At 31.9% G+C, this 21,582-nt stretch overlaps 3 protein-coding genes and 1 long non-coding RNA gene across 6 annotated transcripts; 2 read left to right on the top strand and 2 right to left on the bottom strand.

Moving 5' to 3' along the window:
• Positions 1 to 1,372: 1,372 nt before the first annotated feature.
• LOC105122081 (protein TIFY 3B-like) lies at positions 1,373 to 5,301 on the bottom strand. 2 transcript variants are annotated; one of them, XM_011020989.1, is made up of 5 exons: positions 4,988 to 5,301; positions 2,503 to 2,614; positions 2,239 to 2,419; positions 2,060 to 2,117; positions 1,373 to 1,871 (listed from the first exon to the last, which is right to left on the bottom strand). In XM_011020989.1, exons 1-5 carry the CDS (start codon positions 5,185 to 5,187, stop codon positions 1,739 to 1,741), a joined length of 684 nt encoding a protein of 227 aa, XP_011019291.1. In that variant the 5' UTR covers positions 5,188 to 5,301; the 3' UTR covers positions 1,373 to 1,738. The 2 variants fall into 2 exon arrangements, with proteins under 2 accessions (XP_011019291.1, XP_011019292.1); XM_011020990.1 differs by having other exon boundaries at positions 2,245 to 2,419; positions 4,988 to 5,298.
• On the top strand, positions 2,634 to 19,703 carry LOC105122083 (uncharacterized). Its single transcript, XR_841641.1, has 2 exons — positions 2,634 to 3,453; positions 19,671 to 19,703. It is a non-coding gene; the product is annotated as an uncharacterized LOC105122083 (long non-coding RNA).
• Positions 10,945 to 12,630, top strand: LOC105122082 (dachshund homolog 1-like). Its single transcript, XM_011020991.1, has 3 exons — positions 10,945 to 11,461; positions 11,649 to 11,783; positions 12,273 to 12,630. Exons 1-3 carry the CDS (start codon positions 10,981 to 10,983, stop codon positions 12,410 to 12,412), a joined length of 756 nt encoding a protein of 251 aa, XP_011019293.1. The 5' UTR covers positions 10,945 to 10,980; the 3' UTR covers positions 12,413 to 12,630.
• Positions 17,558 to 21,535, bottom strand: LOC105122084 (protein TIFY 3B-like). Of its 2 annotated transcripts, none has more exons than XM_011020992.1 (5): positions 21,210 to 21,535; positions 18,720 to 18,831; positions 18,456 to 18,636; positions 18,277 to 18,334; positions 17,558 to 18,088 (listed from the first exon to the last, which is right to left on the bottom strand). In XM_011020992.1, the coding sequence occupies exons 1-5, from the start codon at positions 21,407 to 21,409 to the stop codon at positions 17,956 to 17,958; spliced, it is 684 nt and encodes a 227-aa protein (XP_011019294.1). In that variant the 5' UTR covers positions 21,410 to 21,535; the 3' UTR covers positions 17,558 to 17,955. The 2 variants fall into 2 exon arrangements, with proteins under 2 accessions (XP_011019294.1, XP_011019295.1); XM_011020993.1 differs by having other exon boundaries at positions 18,462 to 18,636; positions 21,210 to 21,530.
• Positions 21,536 to 21,582: the final 47 nt, after the last annotated feature.

The raw sequence follows: 21,582 nt of genomic DNA, 5'->3' as shown, positions 1-21,582 counted from the left end.
TTTTTTTTTTGAAGATAGGTGAATGACATGTCCCTCCTCTTTTAAAAAAATATTAAACAATATATTGCCTTGAAGGGTGGAGTTTGGAAAATTAAGGTCAAACAAAAAAATATTTTTTTACTTTTTTTATTTAAAAATACTCTAAAAATCTTGATAAACTCATTCTCACTTATAAAACATTTTAAAATCAATCACAAAGTAAAAATCAATTGAATTGATAAAAAAACTAAACAACCGTAATCTATTTTTCTATTTTTCTAGCGTATTTACATGAAAAACACAATCATTAAAATCCTATTAAGAAGACTAACACCAAAAGGTACCTTTTTCTTTGCTAGAAAGTGGCAAAACCAAATATTTTCTTTTTCTTTTATTATTTTTTGGTGATTCTCTTTCTCTTTTCTCTAACCCATTAAGTGATATGTAAAAAAAATAAAATTTTAAATTAAAACACATAACTCAAAAGGTAAAGGGACCAAAAAGAAATTGTAAAAAATCATAAGGCAATTTTTTTTTAGAAAAGGTGCTGACACACAATAACCTAAATTTTTTTTTTTTTTAAATTAATCCTTCAAAACTCAATAGCAACTAGCAAAATTAAAACCTATATTGTCAAATTAAACACTAATTTAACACTGGAACACCTTCGAAACCCTTATGGAAAACAATTAAAAATAAATTATGAGCCCAAAATCCCATTTAATCCTATTAGCAGCTGATGCAATTAAAAAAAATGTATTAAAAAAATGCCAAAAATAGAAGAAGCAAACACTATCCGAGCGAACATTGTTATGTGATAAAAGAGCATTCCGTGAATTCAACAAACCTTTTAGATTCCTTTTCATTTAATTTAATATGAAATTAAGATATTTATTAGAACACATAATGATATAAAATTGGAAATTTTTACATAAGCCATTAGCAACAAGTTCGTAGCTTGTAGGGAACAAATCCATAAAATTTTTGCGTTCTGTGATGCAAGTCATAAAATAAAACGTTTAATAAAAAGAGGACAGAACGCACTTAAAATTATTATAGAAAAAAAAAGGCACTACATTATGAGACATTGATTGTCACGCACCTAATCCAAATACTATTTACTTTACGTATTAATCATAAAGTAATTAAATGGTGGACAAAAGCTTGAATGGAAACCACAACCCACAAGCCATAACAAAGCAAAAGCACAATCTAAATGAAGAAAAGTCAAAAGCTTGAAGGAGAATGTGCACGAAATTGGATTTATGGACTCATCTGGTTGAATTCTCCATGAGTTTGCATCTCCATGACCAGTCTTAAAGATCCAGTACCGGTGACTCACGCTACGGACTAAAACCACATCACAGCGAGTAATTTCTTAAAGAAGTCTTACAATGGCCAGCACAATACTAGAGAGGTTCCATTAACAAGCAAACCACACACACGTCAAATGTTTGTCATTTGTTTTCCAAAGTTCATAATAACACAAGTAATCGTCCAAAAGGCGCTGGTTCAGAAGACATTACAGGTGCCTTTTGCTGCAGGGGGCAGACATGTGAACAAAATCCCCCTAGTTTCAATGAGAAATTGTACATGCTGTCCAGTGCATCCAAAAGCAACCAAAAAATCTTCACCACCACTGCGCTTGACATCTTGCACGAGCAATACAACAAGGTTAAGAACCTAATATAATAACAGTTTTCCATGATACATGAGAAGCCTTTAGCATCGGTCAAGCAAGGTTGGAAGCAACCTTTGGTTAAAGTTCGTCCGATGCAAGAGATTTTCCAAAGCAACCTGCATCTGGTGAAGGTGCAGCAATAATACCAGGTTTTGTGGTGTCTGCCTCTTTTCCTTCTGGTGAAGTGGGATACGGGCTTTTGCTCACCAGCCTGCAATTAACAGAGTAAAAGAAGAGGTCCAGGCAGCCCAGATGATATGTTTGTGCATCATGTAACCATTAAACACATAGGAGCATCGTAACTTAGATGCAATACCACAAATCATGAAGTTACGTGTGTGTATGTTGTTTTAAAGTATAAGAGATAAGACAGAGAATCCCAAAATGCAAAACAGATACCTGTCCCGACGCTTCTCGAAGAATCGCTGCAGAGAATGTCTCCTAGCAATAGGCAATTCTTGAACAAAAAAATGGAATTACAATGAGAATCATTAAGTTATATCTAATCTCATAGAAGAGAAAGAGCAATAAAATATTTGAAATCCAACGCTAAATGCATTTCAGTAATGTTCTCTAACCATTACCAGCTTGCATTCTGCAAAAGGAATTCTGACGACTATAGGCTTGGGCATGTGGGGCAGCAGTACTTTGCATTGAAGGAGACCTTGTAAGAACTGGTGTACCATCAGGAGACCCACTTTTCTTCATGTCAACAGGTTTAGCAGCAGCAGCAGCAGCAATAAGCATAATTTCATGGACCTAAATGAACAAGATTAAGAGTTAGAATGAAATCTACCATGTAGATATTTATTAAAGTCTTGGAAGTTCTAGTGAGGGAAGACCTTTTCTGCAGGAATTGCATCAAACACGACAACACTTCCACCATAGAAGATGGTAAGCTGATCCGGAGCAGGAATGGTGGCATTTGGTCCCGAAGTTGCCATGGTTGCGGGCCTTAAGAAACCAAAGATAATTCATTACATCATGTTGAACTTGTCTGGCATGTATCCACCACTTAAATAACTTCTATAAGCAATTTTTTTTAATTAATAATGTCGGAAGTATATATATTAAAGAAGAGTAAGATGACCACACAATAAAAGTTTTGACTGGGGTGGAGAGGCTTAAGGAAAAAGAGAACAGAGTGAAATGAGAGGATGCAGAAATATAATAGAATACGGATAAAATATTTACAACTTTGATGCAAGTAGCTGCAAGAATTCAAATCAGTTGGGTTAACTACACAAATCCCTCTCTTTCTTTCTAATTTCTATTTTGTCTTAAAAGATATTGTGATATCAAATCTTTTATCATTTTGCCCCCATGTCACTACTCATTTATTTCGTTCCTGCTACTTGAGTACCACTCTTCAACGCTAATGTGTCCATGGCCAAGCTTGTAAGGTGAATACCCCCCTGGATATTAGAAAGATGGTTACCCCCTGCCCTGGATATGAGAAAGTTGGTGTCAAAACATAAGTGAGCAAAGTTTTCAACTGATCAACAAATTAATCTAGATTAAGCAAAGAATTCTCCTAACAATCGCCGACTCCCAAAATTGGACCTTCAACCACCTTCAGAATTAAACTTGACAACTCTAAACCATTTTTATAATCTCCTGAGTTGACTAATCATACTAATTGCAAAACAAACGTGTGTTCAACTAAACCAAATTACTGTGGATCAAAAATCATTTGATCCAAACAATCTGAGCTGCTAAAATAAAACACAAGATAGGACTTCCAGCTACCGTCAAAATCAAACTTGACAGTTCTGCAACTTAAGAGTGTAAACATAACAGAAACAAAAACATATCACAGAAAAAAAAGAAGTCATAGAGCTTAAATGACTGCATAATGTATCAATTTTTCTGGCTGATAAGAAGCTTGCACATTGCTACTTGAAAGAATACAGTGATTACTCTTAGTTGCCACTTGATCTGACATTTATTGAAAATCATGTTAATCAGACAAGATGATCTAGGAGAAGGCAAAAAAGGATCCAGTAGCATCCTCAAGCCTAATAACTGCACAGAAAAGGAAAAGGAAAGGCCAGCTAGCATTGTCTTGCGAATAGACCTGCAATTAGCATTGACAGACTGATACTGCATGTGTTCGCCACAAGTGACATGAAGGCAACTTTCACCTGCTTCTCATTCAAGGTGTCCTTGACCAAACAAGCCTTAACCCAGACCAAAAGAAGCAATTAAGTAGAAGTCCTTTCATAACTTCTTTTCTCTATGGGTAAGCTTTTAAGCAAACAAATGCTTCTATTCCGTACAGGTAGGATTTTTAAGCACAAAAATTTTATGTCAAAAAGAGATACAAGATGGCAGTAACGAGAGAAATATTTTCAAGTCTTGCAATAACTCTCTTCACTGCTTTCAAGATATGCAGTTATGTTACCTTGTAACTTGGTAGCATCCACAGAATCCTACCATGGAGTGAAAGCATACTCACCTAAACTTTCCCACTCTGACAACAGAGAACACAAAGGATTTGATTAAGTAATTTGTTATACAAAGCATACCAATCCAGATGCATCCCACTCATAAAATTTTGCCTCTGCTGGTGCTCAAAATGAAGGGATCATTGAAGCTTAAGGAGGAAAAATTGCAGAACTTTTATTCACTGCCTACTTTAAGACGGGGCAGTTTGTATCTCTTCCCTACCCTTCAATCCATTTTCAAAATACATTTGATTGCTGATATTTTATGGAAATTCCCAAATTATATGGAAAGTATCCTTGTTTGGAAGCTAGGGCTTGAATGAAAGAAAGCATCTTTAAATTTGTAGCTTAGGTCACAAAAAAGAGTGTAACTTCATGGTGCTCTTCTTGGACTGGCTATGAGTGTAACTTGTACAATCAGTTGTGTCGCTTCCTGCTCTAATTGCTGGTGAAGTATCAACATTTCTCTTTCTACGTTAGTCCTGTATTACACACCTTTCTTGGTGCTACAATAATTTAATCAAAGGAGAACTTTCAGATCCTTAAATAATAGAACAATTTAGCGAAACAAGAGCACCATTTATGAACACATACAGCAGGTTCTTTCCTCTTCTGAAAGTCCAAAAAACATAACCTAACAAACCCCCAAGATTCAACTACATTCAAGCATCACAACACAGTAGAATTTAAGCTCCCATCAGGCCTTCACGAATTAGCTTTTAATTTTCATAAACAACACTTCTTTACAAATACAACAGATCGCAGCTTCTCTTTTCCCTTTGTTTCGTTTACAAGCTAGCAAAAAAAATAAAAATTCAAGACTTTTTTCTCAACAAAAACAGAAAATTTTCTGGTTAATAAAAGGAAAGCAGACTCGTACCTGGAACTGGGTGTCCAAAGAGGATGGACCCCTTTTTTCTCCAACAAATCAGCACCTTCCTTGCAAGATACCATGTTTTCACCACAGCCATTGGTAACCTCTTGCTCCTTTTTCACTTCAATATCTTCTTGTGGTTTCATTTCCTTGCAAGAATTAGATTGACCCCCCATTGGAACCAGATCAGAGGCAACAAAAGTCATTGCAATTTCTTGTTTTTGTACAGGGAAATTTCAAGTACAAACGGGGAGAATCAACCCAGCTACTTTCTTGTTATACTTGACCTGACCCAAGTTGTAATAAAAAAAGAGCCGACCATAGTTAGTGATTACTGTGGTTTGAGGAATTTAAAACGTTGCAATTTCAACATGTGATTAAGTTATTAAAATCGATTATTTATTACACACACTTCGATTCCTTGTCTTTTCAACTGCTTCTTTTGTGACCACTGATGATTCTGTCTTCCTAGTTGGACACATGTCCAGCTCCCCACCATTCCTTGTTGGAGTTTTTCTTCCCAAAAAAATGCAATAGAAAATAGAAATTCATCAGTGCACATGTAACAAAATAAAAATAAAAAATTGTGTGTGATTTCCATTATAACGGATGGATTCAATTCATCATTAAAATTCTTTAACACCAGCCAACCCTTTCTTTCTTGGAAATAATGAATTGTTTGTTCTTTACTCCTGGTTATCCCATTTCTTTCCTGCCATTGAAGTTTCTCTGTTTTTGTTTCTAAGTTAAGCAAATGCAAAAGATTAAGTTTTTACATGTGTGGCGCATGCACAGCTATCTCTAACTATATTCTATTTATGCTCTTAAATCAATGTTGTAAAATTCTAACAAAAACAAAATAGAAATATAATGGCATGACAAGATAGAAGAGATAAATACAAAAATGATATAAAGGTATTTGATTAGAATAATAAAAATAAAAATAAACATGAATATATTTGCAGTTCGGTTCAAAAGTAAAATTTGTATTTTTAAAATATATAAAAATGGAATAATATAACTTTTTATCCTAATTATCTTCGTTTTTTCCCTCTAAAAACAATAATTAAATCCTAAATTGTATCATGAGTTGTCATCTAAAAAGTCTGAACTCATTTTTAACCATGTTGTTTGCGCAGTGCAAGGTCTTGGAGTTTTAAAGTGCAGAGAAAAACGAAAGTCATTGTTAGCTTTGATGGTCAAATGTCAAAGAAACTGACTCTGATACCCTTAAACAGCAAAAATAAAATGAAACCGAAGTCCATGGCAAGTTGCAGAGCAGCTGAAAGAGAGTGTGATGGATTGAATTCTGAGTGTGTGAAGTGCTGTATCTTTTAAATAATAACATGAAAAGTGGGATCGGATACAAATTACATCCCATTTTGAATGTAATTTATTGTTTTATAGCAGCGATGAAGTCATGGAAAAATATTGAATTTCCCTAATTGATGAGTTATGAGTTGAGTTATGCTTGTAAAATAAATTCTTGGTATAATAAGAGATACTTTGATTCGTAAATTAATATTTAATTTTATTTGATAAAGTAAGAAGCATGTGGAAAAATAAATGAATTGGCCACTTTTGGATATGGCAATAAATATTAAGAGGTTGGGTTTTATATTGTTTATATCCAAACCAAAATAATTATATGAATCTAACTCAAATCCAAAGGGATATCTATGTGTTATTCATTATTCAAACTCGATTTGAACATCATGTTATAATTTAAAACTATTTATCATATAATTAGTTTATTATACATGTATTTTTTAAAAACTTTTAAGTTATTTATTTATTTCAAGAAGGGTTTGGGTCGTGTAAACTAATATAATTAACTGATTTTTTACTTTAGGATTTTACTTGAAATCCAATCAAGTCAAAAAAAAAAATCCATCTATTTGAATCAATATCCATAACATCTAATAAAATTTCATCCTTACGGTTTCTCCTCTATTAAACAATATTATTGATATTTTTATTAAAAATAACTAAAATATCTTTGTTATTTTTACTAATTAATTAGATTATTAATTAATTAAAGATCCATTCATTAAGGTTAAGGTTAGTTAAATCAAAACTCATTATTAATCAAACACAACATATACCAAAAGAGAAAAGAATCTTAACTCTAAATTTTTAAGTCTTAAAAGATGAATATCTTGTAAATCCTAATAATTATGAGATGAGATTGTTATTTTTATATAGTATTGATTTTAAATTTGATAATGTTTTATTATTATTCTAATTCTATCAATTAAAACGATAATGAGTACTAATATTAGTAAATATATAAACCTTTCTTTGTTAAATAAAATATGAATCTAATGTTTGTTTAATTGTTGTTATTGAAATCATTTATCTTAAACTGTAACATATTAAAAATAAACAAGTTTTATTTTTTAATAATCATTACATTATTTTCTTGTTTATTTGACTGTTTTTGCATACTGAAACACATTTATGGATTGCTATAGCATGTCTAATTTGTCTATATTTTTTATATTATTGTTTAGTTATTCATTTTAGATTGCATACTTTTTTCTCTGAATTTCATTTTTCAACTTCTTGTTCACATAATTTAAAATCAAGAGGTAATTTCTTTATGTTCTTGTGTTTTGTCATATTTGTAACATTGAAAAATACCCTAACTTTGAATTTATTCTGAATTTCACATGATACATTTAGTTTTATCAGTTAAAAAAATAAAAACAATAGGGATTGGGTTTAATATGTAAACAAGAATCCAATCCTTTTTTTTCCTTTTTGATATTCACGAAGCTAAAAAAACACACTTTGATCCTTGACTTTTTTAACTTTATTATTTGTAATTGATCTGCTTTGAGGGTCAAACTTTTTAGTTATAAACTTTATTTGTTGTATGTTTCAATATCTGAAATTTAAAAGGAAAAAGCAAGTTCGTAGAAAATAAGAGAGTAGAGTGTAAACACCAAGATAAATTAAAAATAATATTATAATATAAACTATAGTGTAATGAAATGAAATAAGAAAAAAGAGTTAAAGGATACAAAAGAAGAAAAGTTATCGGCAAGAATGTTTATTTTTTTCAAAATAAAAAATAGTCTAGCCATTTTTCAAAAAAGTTAGACCAACTTCATAAAACAAATAGATCATTTTTTAAAACAATCAGATTATTTTGATTATTGTCCTTGTTATAACCCGATGGTATACAATTAGATAGAAAATAACATTTTCAATTATTCTTCCTTTCTTTTACCTTAAAGGGTTAGAGAGTAAGGTTTAAGGATGGGAAAAAAAAGGTTTAAAATAAGAAAAATGCATCCACACTAAAAATTAAAAAAGATCAAAGAGAGGAAAAAATTGAGCTAGAAAGAGCGAAGAAATAAGAGGAAAAAAAGAGAAGTCTTGAAAAATTTTAGTTGGTTGATTTTTGAAATACATCTTGTAACTATGTAAGATATTTGAAACCTTTTTATATCATTTAGAAAAGTTGATCAAAATTGAATTAGGATTTTTGAAATAAAATTTAGAGGGGGGAGTCAACTTTATAGAAATGAAGTTTCTATAATCCTTAAATGATGTAATAAGAGTGAAATCATGTTAAAATAACAAATAATTTTTTATAGGTAGAAAAACCCTAAGGGCTGACCATAATAAGAACAGAGGAGGAAGTGTCACATTTATTATATCGTCCATTAATTGTGTTATAAATGTGTGTATGATCACATAAACAATGATTTTTTTATTGAATTCAATTAATGAAATGATGAAATATTGAATAATTAAATGGTTAGGTCTTAAAGCCTGAAATTGCAAAATCTTAGAGAAATTATAAACTATATAGAATTGTATGAAATTAATAAGAGTTGATGGAATCATGAATGTTTTTGTAATTAAGTTGATTTTTTTTTAAAACTAATGATTTCAACGTGTAGATGAAAAACCTTAATAGAACTATAATGATTGTTACAATGAAAAATTAGAATATTATTATGTAATAGTAATTGATTTAAAAACCTCTTGATACAAAAGAAGCTATTAGGGGGATCCAGCGAGCTAGTAAAGCCGCTCAAAGTTAGACAACAGGTAATTATTTTGTATCTTGTGGTGATTTTCTTTATAAATTCCCTATAAATTTTACTAATTAATTAATTAATTAATATATAAAAATATGGATAGTGATAATAATATGTTTCTTGAGAGGATTGATTTGATATTCGTTAAAGAATACCAGATTGTTAGCTTTCATATAAAAATATTGGATTGACTAACAATCAAGATGACTTTGCCAAATTGATTGATGTTTGTGAAGGAATATTAGATTATTGACTTTCATATGAGAATTCCAGATTAATTGGCAACCAAGATGAGTTTGCCGGATTAATTGGTATTCATGATGAAATATTGGATTATTAGCCTTTATATAAAAATATTGGATTGATTGATAATTAAAATGAGTTGACCACGTTGATTGATATCTAGAAAGAAGTACTAGATTATTGGGTTCAACATGAAAATGTTGAAATGATTAATCACTTTATAAATACTGTGAGATTTGTTTCGAGTTAAGTAACTTTATGAAGAAAAAAACTTAGAATGATTATATATAATGGTTTTAAATATTGTTTACATGAAAAGTATAGATATTTTTTTAAGGTTTTAAACAAAATATTTATCTCGAGACTTAAAAATATTATTAATTTTTTTATAGGTGCCTCACAAACTTACCAGGAATGATTAATAGTTTATTACTTTCATGTATATATAGTCAAATATAAACTATCATATTATAATATAAAGTTTATGGATTATAATATCAAGCATTTTATTTTATTATGTAACAAAGATATTATTAGATTAAATTAGCAATTTTCAATAAGTAATTATGGAGATGTAAATGCGTGTGTTATTTGAATTTTGGTATAGTTTGTCTTACATGTTTGTTATACATGTCATTGTATTTAGTATAGTAACCATATAATCAATATACCACTTGAATACACACATATATTCAAGTGTTACATGTTAAATTCATTGTAAATGAGTTGATGTTAAATTTTTGTTGTGTATGTGAAATTATTAATGTTATAAACGTTATTAATTATTAAGAATAGGTTATGAAATGTTGAACATAATAATTATGGGTTCTAAAATAATAAGTGGGATTATGAGTTTGGTATGGTTTATGGATAAGAAGTGTGATTGATTTTTATATAAATTGATGTTGATGCATATGATATTCAAAATACAAAGAAATCTTTACTAAAATTTAAATAAAAAAAATCATCAAATTATAAGAGTTATATGTAATACTCAAAATCAAGAAATAATTAAAATTTAAAATTTAAAAATTAAGTTTAACTTGTTGATAGATGGAGTTATTAAACAAGACCATTTGAAAAATAAATTTAGTAATTTTTTAAATAATTTTCAATCATATCATTAATATCATGTATCGAATTATAGAGATGTTATAAAGAGAGAAGGTGATAAATTAATAATATTACATCAACAAAAAATCAATTTTAAGGATGACAAGATTCTCAAGAGTCGAAAAATATTTTCTTAAAAATAAAATCTAAAAATTTTCATTGAATGATATTTCTATTAATAAACAAATATCATAAAACAAGCGGGTATGTTTGTAGTTTCATTAAGTAATTTAAAATGAGACAAGCTAGGGGTTAAAAAAGTCAAATCAACTACGCTTGAGGCCATACTTTAAAATCGTCAAATTTGACTTTTGCTAAAGTCGAGTTCGAGCAAAATCAAAGCTAAGCTCGGCTCATCTGGAGTCCAGCCTACCACTACCTATAACTAGAAGAAGAAGGATGATCAAGGTATTATTTACGTACTGCTTGAGCTGGGCTGGTATGGGCTGGGCTATAATGGGCTCAGTCTATTTGGGCCTAAAATGGACTGGACTGGTCTGCTGTTGTACATTCCAGAACCAATCCAATCCCATGCGAAGAATTGTGAAAAGGGACCAAACCGAACTAAAGCAAGTGAAATCGATCCAAATGGCCGAAATTGCGTTTTTAGGCGGCGGTGGTGTAGTTGCGGCATCCCAGTCTTCCCTTCTCTTCCAACCTTCCAAATTTGGATTCCATACACTCGCACCTCCATCAGTATCCCTGCTCCGCCTTCACCAACCCTCAACCTCACTCTTTTCTTCCCCCAATCCTAAGCTGCACACTTCCATTTTCGCTGCTAAAGTCGTCTCTTCTTATTCTAAAGCCACCTCGTCTCCCTCCAGTACTATCATAACTGATAACGTCGACCTGTCAACTGAAGGAATCGAGATCGAATTAGACACCGGAGGAGGAGGCAGCGACGGTTATAAAGATATTAGCGGCGGAGGCGGAGGCGGAGGTGGTGGTGGTGGTGGTGGTGGTAAAAACGAAGGAGAAGGAGGATCGCCAGACGAGAGTGGAAGTGAAAAGAAAATGGCTTTGTCCATGTCTCAAAAATTGACTCTTGGCTATGCTGCTCTTGTTGGAAGTAAATATCTTCTTCTTTTTTCAGTTTCAAGAAAAGTTTTATTCTGTTTTTTAGTTTTGTAGGAATTGAATAAATGTGTAGTAAACTATATTGATGGATAATCTGGTTCTAGCTGAGTTGTAACTGCGCTGGTTTTAGCTGGGTGGTGATTTTTATCTGATTGTGGAGTGATTGATTATTGTAACAGTCGGTGGTGCTATGGGATATATGAAGAGTGGTAGCCAGAAATCGCTGTTGGCAGGAGGAATTTCTGCCTCGGTTCTGTATTATGTTTATACACAGCTTCCTGCGAATCCGGTTTATGCATCATCAATAGGGCTTGGTAAGTGATTGTGGTTATTGTTTTTGCTGTCAAAAGGATGGTTTAAAGTCTGCTATGATTTTAGTTACATTTGTGCGTTAAAGGACAGCACCTGGCTAGTGCCTGGTGTTTGTATGTTTTTTTTCTCAAAAAAATCTTTTTATTGTTGTCAATGGAGTATTTAAGATTCTCTCCTCAGCAGTGTTAAGAAATTTGATTTCTGATGAGAATATTGAAGTCATTGTGATTCTGCTTTCTATCATACCATCTGAATCTTGCATCTCGGCCTTGATGAATTGACTCGTGAGTGATCAATTCATGTTAAACATTCTAGCATTATGGTGATTATGACTGGGAGTTCCTGAATTTGAGTCTCCATAAATGGCATTTGAATCTTGATTACAAGTGGGCTGCATTAATGTGGATAGCTTGTAAGGGAAGCGCCATCTTGCCATTAAGTTGTAACCTTATTTTATAGCTTTAATAGCTTTGACATCTCCATATTTTCAGGTATATCTGCTGCACTTATGGGAGTGATGGGCTCCCGTTTTTTGAAGTCCAGGAAGATTTTTCCTGCTGGTGTGGTGTCTCTTGTGTCATTCATAATGACTGGTGGCTACCTCCATGGAATCCTTCGGAGTATGCATTGAAATGAGCTAGCTAGTTGTAACAATGAGCCGTATGGTCAGTGGTCTGGTTTGATATTTGGCTGTTTCATAGTGTAAGTGGTGTCAATGTCTTGTTCTTCCTTCTGGACCCGTCTTTGTCATGTATAAGTTCCTGTTTTAGAATGTGGAGTTTTATTTTGGAACTTTTTATGAATAAATCATGCGACCATTTCTCTATAATGTAACTTTAATCTCTTAGAGATATCTTATTTATCCTTACGGCATGAAGTACTGGAAATTGCTTAGTAACTTCCAACTTGTAAAGCCAATGAGCAGGAACAAGATCCGGTTACTCCGGTGGCCCTTTTTTTGTAGGCGTCAGACTCCATCTGGAATTGTTCAACCCCTGTTATCTTTGCATTTTACTGTGCAGGATTAGGCTAAGGTGATAAAACTTCATTGTTGTTTTAGCCAGTAGCCAATTCATACAGGATTAGTAAAGCTTGCAATTTGAAGCTCTTTCTCCCACTCGTTACAAAGTCTGCTTGATTTCCAAAGGGAATAACTGCGCCAATAATCTACCTTTTGCCCTATCTCCCTCGGTGTCTATAAGAGGACGAGGTCTTCAATAATCCCCAAGTCTGCCCATTCATCTGATACCCAGAGATCTCTAGCTTCTTCTGTTTTTCCTTTGTTCGCTGTTTAGGCACCCTTTTGCAAAGAGGAGAAACCGTGGAGGTCACGGCCAGGTTCTACATTTCCCTGTTTCATAGAGCAACTAACGTCAATCTGTCTAGTTTTTCTATCTGGGCTCTTCATCAAATGAATGTTTTGGCATGTACAAGTTTTTGTCTAGAATTCCGAGCTTCTGTGTTTTACGAGTGGATAACGCAGCTATTTTTCTATAACGTAATCAAATTGAAGCTGCTAGGGATATCTTACTCCTATAAGTATTGGAAATTGCTTTGCAAATTCAACTTGCAGGAAAGCCACTTGGCAGAAAGCAGACCCCGTTACTCCTGTTGCCCTTTTCTGTGGACATCAGAGTCCGTCCTCTGTAAAGGTTTCACTCTCAGAAAGTAACTAGCTTGTACCAGTTAGCTGGCAGTGCTTCGTTTTGCATGTTATCATGTGTTTTTAAGTAGAATAAAAAATATGATTATGAATTAAAAAATTGACGTGTATATTTAATAAAATTGACTAAGGTTTTCATGCTACAATAAATATCAACATTATCATAACACTATTTTGAGAGCTGTAGATCAAAACACACATGATCTAGTTCTAAAAGGAGCCTTCAAAGTTTTATTTATTTATTTACAATGGTGATAAAGTTTTACATATAAAAAGAACAATAACTTAAGTTTTATTAAAATAAAATAACTTTTAGTATAATTTTTTTTATTAATTAGAGATATTTGTCAAAGAACCATCTTAATATAAAAATTTAAACTGAGATATTAAAATATAATTTATATTATTCTCTAACATATTTATCTTGTATTTAATTTTTATCAAATAAATAGGAATGTAGAAATTCAAACTTAAAATTACTTGGTTATTAAGGCTTTAATACCATATTAATGAATCATCTCAACCCAAAAATTTAAGTTGTCAAGTGAGATCTCAGAATATAATTTATACTATTCTCTAATATGATTTATTATTTGATTTTGATAAAAAAAAAACTCAATTGGGAGTTGTTATTTTAAAAAAATTTAACCCAAATAAAAATAAAAATCAGTTTAAATTAAATTGATTTAACTTGATTTTGGATAGATTTTTTTGCTTTGAAAACCGATAAACATGGTAAAGTTACACCAACAGAAAAAGAAGATGACTTGATAGATACAGAGGGAGACAATACTAACAAGAAAACAAACAATACAGATAACTTGAAAGTTCCAATTTCATACAACATTTGAAGAAATAAAAACACTTTCACGGTAAGAAAAATCCCAGAAACATCCGAAATCCAAAACAGAAAATCAAGACAACAAAACCAATAAATGCAAGATTTCGAATGGTTTATTACCTCGAGATCCTAAACTTGTTTTTTTATTAAAACAAAAGGGTAATAAAATTTTCAAGGGCCTTGCATACTGGAATCAAGCCATCAAGACACGTACTAACACTTCAATCGAAATGATGGTTTCTTGCTTTTGAGTGGCTCTAAGAGCATGCAGACTATTTTTTTTTAAAAAAAAATAGAACTAGATAAAATCTTCTACCGGTGCGAACGATCTTTGATGTACCTAAATAGGAGCCCAACAGGAGGCCACCATTCATGTAAGAACGTCTATACATGGCGCCGGAGTTTTAATAATAATAAAAATTAATTTAAATTAATTTTTATATATTTTTAAATTGTTTTGATGTGATAATATTAAAAATAAATTTTAAAAAATAAAAAAGATTATTATTTTGATATATTTTAAAATAAAAAAACTCTATAAAAAACAATTTATATTATACTTTTAAACAAGCCCAAAACATAAAATGGTTCTCGTTATATACCAAATCTTGAGATGCAACCTCCAATATCAAATTTAAGAGCAGCAAGACCAGCTAATGAGAAGAAATTACATAAAATAATTAGGAAAACTTTTCTTCGAGTTTAGTTAAATTTAGTTAACTGGTTGAATGGATTTTATCTCTGTGAAACCAAAACTAAACTAAATTAAACGAGTGATTTTGTTTGTTTTTAAATTAGCTTTTTAGTTTTTTATTTTATTTTTTTATAATTTTCTTTGCTTGTCAGTTTTTTTCAACACCTTATTATTAATATTAGTTACCTCTACAAAAATAATTTTTTTATTTTATGTCATTCATTTAAAAAAAATAAAAAACAACTAGTGCAAACATGGGAAATAAAAAAATATTGGACTTCACATAAAGATAAAAAAAGGTATATGTCTAATTAAAAAATATATATATCTTATTAACTTGCTCAATTTTTTCCAATAATTTTTTGTCAAAATATTTATTTTTTATACAACATTTTATCATGATCAAAAAATAAAGTTTTAATTAAAATAATAACATTTTGATAACATTAATACAGATATATCATAACAATATAAAAATAATACAATGTTATTAAACTCAGTTGTTATTGGAACTCTTTAACAATGTTATTAAACTCAGTTTGGTCAATTAGATAGACCTTAAGGTTCCTTGAATCTTTTTATATTTTTAACCTAAATAATAAAATAACTAATATTTTGACTCTTAATTTTATTTTTTGATTCCGCTGCTAAATATGATTTGTCAATTTTCATGGTTCAATAATAAATGATCAATAAAAAAAACTCCAAGTGTCATTATTTTATTTTTTTATATAAATGTTAACACAGCAAAATCCTAGGAGAACTTAAGTTTTTAAGTGTAGTTTGATTGATTGAACCAACTAGCCCAAAATCTAGTTTATTGTTTCTATAAAAAAATTAAAATGATATTAATTTAATATTTTTTCTATAAAAAAATCAAAATAATGATAACGTTGGATAGATTTGAGTCAAACTCATTTGTATCTCTTATTGAATTTAATAACTTTGTCTTCTAAAATTTTTTTTTGGTTTGATTGAACAACTAACATTTTAAACAAGAAGAGGGAAGGTATTAGTTAAAACTTAACTAAATAAATAATATAAACTAAAAAATACATAAAAAAGAATAGTTTTAATTAAAATTTATAAAAAAAAGACAAAAACAAATAAAAAAAATAAAAGAGACTAAGCATTGGTATGCCTAACTTACTTGACCCACACACCTTACAAGTAACCCAAAAGTGGAGTATCTAGATTGATTTTCTTTTTCTTTTAGTTTTTTTTTTTTTTTGAAGATAGGTGAATGACATGTCCCTCCTCTTTTAAAAAAATATTAAACAATATATTGCCTTGAAGGGTGGAGTTTGGAAAATTAAGGTCAAACAAAAAAATATTTTTTTACTTTTTTTATTTAAAAATACTCTAAAAATCTTGATAAACTCATTCTCACTCATAAAACATTTTAAAATCAATCACAAAGTGAAAATCAATTGAATTGATAAAAAAACTAAACAACCGTAATCTATTTTTTTATTTTTCTAGCTTTCTATTTTTCTAGCGTATTTACATGAAAAACACAATCATTAAAATCCTATTAAGAAGACTAACACCAAAAGGTACCTTTTTCTTTGCTAGAAAGTGGCAAAACCAAATATTTTCTTTTTCTTTCATTATTTTTTGGTGATTCTCTTTCTCTTTTCTCTAACCCATTAAGTAATATGTAAAAAAAAAAAAAATTTAAATTAAAACACATAACTCAAAAGGTAAAGGGACCAACAAGAAATTGTAAAAAATCTCAATGCAAGTTTTTTTAGAAAAGGTGCTGACACACAATAACCTAAATGTTTTTTTTTTTTTTTTAAATTAATCCTTGAAAACTCAATAGCAACTAGCAAAATTAAAACCTATATTGTCAAATTAAACACTAATCTAACACTGGAACACCTTCGAAACCCTTATGGAAAACAATTAAATATAAATTATGAGCCCAAAATCCCATTTAATCCAATTAGCAGCTGATGCAATTAAAACAAATGTATTAAAAAAATGCCAAAAAAGGAAGAAGCGAACACTATCCGAGCGAACATTGTTATGTGATAAAAGAGCATTCCGTGAATTCAACAAACCTTTTAGATTCTTTTTCATTTAATTTAATATGAAATTAAGATATTTATTAGAACACATAATGATATAAAATTGGAAATTTTTACATAAGCCATTAGCAACAAGTTCGTAGCTTGTAGGGAACAAATCCATAAAATTTTAGCGTTCTGTGATGCAAGTCATAAAATAAAACGTTTAATAAAAAGAGGACAGAACGCACTTAAAATTATTATAGAAAAAAAAAGGCACTACATTATGAGACATTGATTGTCACGCACCTAATCCAAATACTATTTACTTTACGTATTAATCATAAAATAATTAAATGGTGGACAAAAGCTTGAATGGAAACCACAACCCACAAGCCATAACAAAGCAAAAGCACAATCTAAATGAAGAAAAGTCAAAAGCTTAAAGGAGAATGTGCACGAAATTGGATTATGGAGTCATCTGGTTCAATTCTCCATGAGTTCACATCTGCATGACCAGTCTTAAAGATAAGTACCGGTGACTCACGCTACGGACTAAAACCACATCACAGCGAGTAATTTCTTAAAGAAGTCTTACAATGGCCAGCACAATACTAGAGAGGTTCCATTAACAAGCAAACCACACACACGTCAAATGTTTGTCATTTGTTTTCCAAAGTTCATAATAACACAAGTAATCGTCCAAAAGGCGCTGGTTCAGAAGACATTACAGGTGCCTTTTGCTGCAGGGGGCAGACATGTGAACAAAATCCCCCTAGTTTCAATGAGAAATTGTACATGCTGTCCAGTGCATCCAAAAGCAACCAAAAAATCTTCACCACCACTGCGCTTGACATCTTGCACGAGCAATACAACAAGGTTAAGAACCTAATATAATAACAGTTTTCCATGATACATGAGAAGCCTTTAGCATCGGTCAAGCAAGGTTGGAAGCAACCTTTGGTTAAAGTTCGTCCGATGCAAGAGATTTTCCAAAGCAACCTGCATCTGGTGAAGGTGCAGCAATAATACCAGGTTTTGTGGTGTCTGCCTCTTTTCCTTCTGGTGAAGTGGGATACGGGCTTTTGCTCACCAGCCTGCAATTAACAGAGTAAAAGAAGAGGTCCAGGCAGCCCAGATGATATGTTTGTGCATCATGTAACCATTAAACACATAGGAGCATCGTAACTTAGATGCAATACCACAAATCATGAAGTTACGTGTGTGTATGTTGTTTTAAAGTATAAGAGATAAGACAGAGAATCCCAAAATGCAAAACAGATACCTGTCCCGACGCTTCTCGAAGAATCGCTGCAGAGAATGTCTCCTAGCAATAGGCAATTCTTGAACAAAAAAATGGAATTACAATGAGAATCATTAAGTTATATCTTATCTCATAGAAGAGAAAGAGCAATAAAATATTTGAAATCCAACGCTAAATGCATTTCAGTAATGTTCTCTAACCATTACCAGCTTGCATTCTGCAAAAGGAATTCTGACGACTATAGGCTTGGGCATGTGGGGCAGCAGTACTTTGCATTGAAGGAGACCTTGTAAGAACTGGTGTACCATCAGGAGACCCACTTTTCTTCATGTCAACAGGTTTAGCAGCAGCAGCAGCAGCAATAAGCATAATTTCATGGACCTAAATGAACAAGATTAAGAGTTAGAATGAAATCTACCATGTAGATATTTATTAAAGTCTTGGAAGTTCTAGTGAGGGAAGACCTTTTCTGCAGGAATTGCATCAAACACGACAACACTTCCACCATAGAAGATGGTAAGCTGATCCGGAGCAGGAAGGGTGGCATTTGGTCCCGAAGTTGCCATGGTTGTGGGCCTTAAGAAACCAAAGATAATTCATTACATCATGTTGAACTTGTCTGGCATGTATCCACCACTTAAATAACTTCTATAAGCAATTTTTTTTAATTAATAATGTCGGAAGTATATCTATTAAAGAAGAGTAAGATGACCACACAATAAAAGTTTTGACTGGGGTGGAGAGGCTTAAGGAAAAAGAGAACAGAGTGAAATGAGAGGATGCAGAAATATAATAGAATACGGATAAAATATTTACAACTTTGATGCAAGTAGCTGCAAGAATTCAAATCAGTTGGGTTAACTACACAAATCCCTCTCTTTCTTTCTAATTTCTATTTTGTCTTAAAAGATATTGTGATATCAAATCTTTTATCATTTTGCCCCCATGTCACTACTCATTTATTTCGTTCCTGCTACTTGAGTACCACTCTTCAACGCTAATGTGTCCATGGCCAAGCTTGTAAGGTGAATACCCCCCTGGATATTAGAAAGATGGTTACCCCCTGCCCTGGATATGAGAAAGTTGGTGTCAAAACATAAGTGAGCAAAGTTTTCAACTGATCAACAAATTAATCTAGATTAAGCAAAGAATTCTCCTAACAATCGCCGACTCCCAAAATTGGACCTTCAACCACCTTCAGAATTAAACTTGACAACTCTAAACCATTTTTATAATCTCCTGAGTTGACTAACCATACTAATTGCAAAACAAACGTGTGTTCAACTAAACCAAATTACTGTGGATCAAAAATCATTTGATCCAAACAATCTGAGCTGCTAAAATAAAACACAAGATAGGACTTCCAGCTACCGTCAAAATCAAACTTGACAGTTCTGCAACTTAAGAGTGTAAACATAACAGAAACAAAAACATACTCTATCACAGAAAAAGAAGAAGTCATAGAGCTTAAATGACTGCATAATGTATCAATTTTTCTGGCTGATAAGAAGCTTGCACATTGCTACTTGAAAGAATACAGTGATTACTCTTAGTTGCCACTTGATCTGACATTTATTCAAAATCATGTTAATCAGACAAGATGATCTAGGAGAAGGCAAAAAAGGATCCAGTAGCATCCTCAAGCCTAATAACTGCACAGAAAAGGAAAAGGAAAGGCCAGCTAGCATTGTCTTGCGAATAGACCTGCAATTAGCATTGACAGACTGATACTGCATGTGTTCGCCACAAGTGACATGAAGGCAACTTTCACCTGCTTCTCATTCAAGGTGTCCTTGACCAAACAAGCCTTAACCCAGACCAAAAGAAGCAATTAAGTAGAAGTCCTTTCATAACTTCTTTTCTCTATGGGTAAGCTTTTAAGCAAACAAATGCTTCTATTCCGTACAGGTAGGATTTTTAAGCACAAAAATTTTATGTCAAAAAGAGATACAAGAAGGCAGTAACGAGAGAAATATTTTCAAGTCTTGCAATAACTCTCTTCACTGCTTTCAAGATATGCAGTTATGTTACCTTGTAACTTGGTAGCATCCACAGAATCCTACCATGGAGTGAAAGCATACTCACCTAAACTTTCCCACTCTGACAACAGAGAACACAAAGGATTTGATTAAGTAATTTGTTATACAAAGCATACCAATCCAGATGCATCCCACTCATAAAATTTTGCCTCTGCTGGTGCTCAAAATGAAGGGATCATTGAAGCTTAAGGAGGAAAAATTGCAGAACTTTTATTCACTGCCTACTTTAAGACGGGGCAGTTTGTATCTCTTCCCTACCCTTCAATCCATTTTCAAAATACATTTGATTGCTGATATTTTATGGAAATTCCCAAATTATATGGAAAGTATCCTTGTTTGGAAGCTAGGGCTTGAATGAAAGAAAGCATCTTTAAATTTGTAGCTTAGGTCACAAAAAAGAGTGTAACTTCATGGTGCTCTTCTTGGACTGGCTATGAGTGTAACTTGTACAATCAGTTGTGTCGCTTCCTGCTCTAATTGCTGGTGAAGTATCAACATTTCTCTTTCTACGTTAGTCCTGTATTACACAGCTTTCTTGGTGCTACAATAATTTAATCAAAGGAGAACTTTCAGATCCTTAAATAATAGAACAATTTAGCGAAACAAGAGCACCATTTATGAACACATACAGCAGGTTCTTTCCTCTTCTGAAAGTCCAAAAAACATAACCTAACAAACCCCCAAGATTCAACTACATTCAAGCATCACAACACAGTAGAATTTAAGCTCCCATCAGGCCTTCACGAATTAGCTTTTAATTTTCATAAACAACACTTCTTTACAAATAAAACAGATCGCAGCTTTTCTTTTCCCTTTGTTTCGTTTACAAGCTAGCAAAAAAAAAAAAAATTCAAGACTTTTTTCTCAACAAAAACAGAAAATTTTCTGGTTAATAAAAGGAAAGCAGACTCGTACCTGGAACTGGGTGTCCAAAGAGGATGGACCCCTCTTTTCTCCAACAAATCAGCACCTTCCTTGCAAGATACCATGTTTTCACCACAGCCATTGGTAACCTCTTGCTCCTTTTTCACTTCAATATCTTCTTGTGGTTTCATTTCCTTGCAAGAATTAGATTGACCCCCCATTGGAACCAGATCAGAGGCAACAAAAGTCATTGCAATTTCTTGTTTTTGTACAGGGAAATTTCAAGTACAAACGGGGAGAATCAACCCAGCTACTTTCTTGTTATACTTGACCTGACCCAAGTTGTAATAAAAAAAGAGCCGACCATAGTTAGTGATTACTGTGGTTTGAGGAATTTAAAACGTTGCAATTTCAACATGTGATT

The sequence above is a fragment of the Populus euphratica genome, unplaced genomic scaffold, assembly GCF_000495115.2.
Source record: "Populus euphratica unplaced genomic scaffold, PopEup_1.0 scaffold19.1, whole genome shotgun sequence".
NCBI lineage: Eukaryota > Viridiplantae > Streptophyta > Magnoliopsida > Malpighiales > Salicaceae > Populus > Populus euphratica.
The sequence above is the reverse complement of the archived record's forward strand: the minus strand, read 5'-3'. Positions and strand labels throughout refer to the sequence as shown.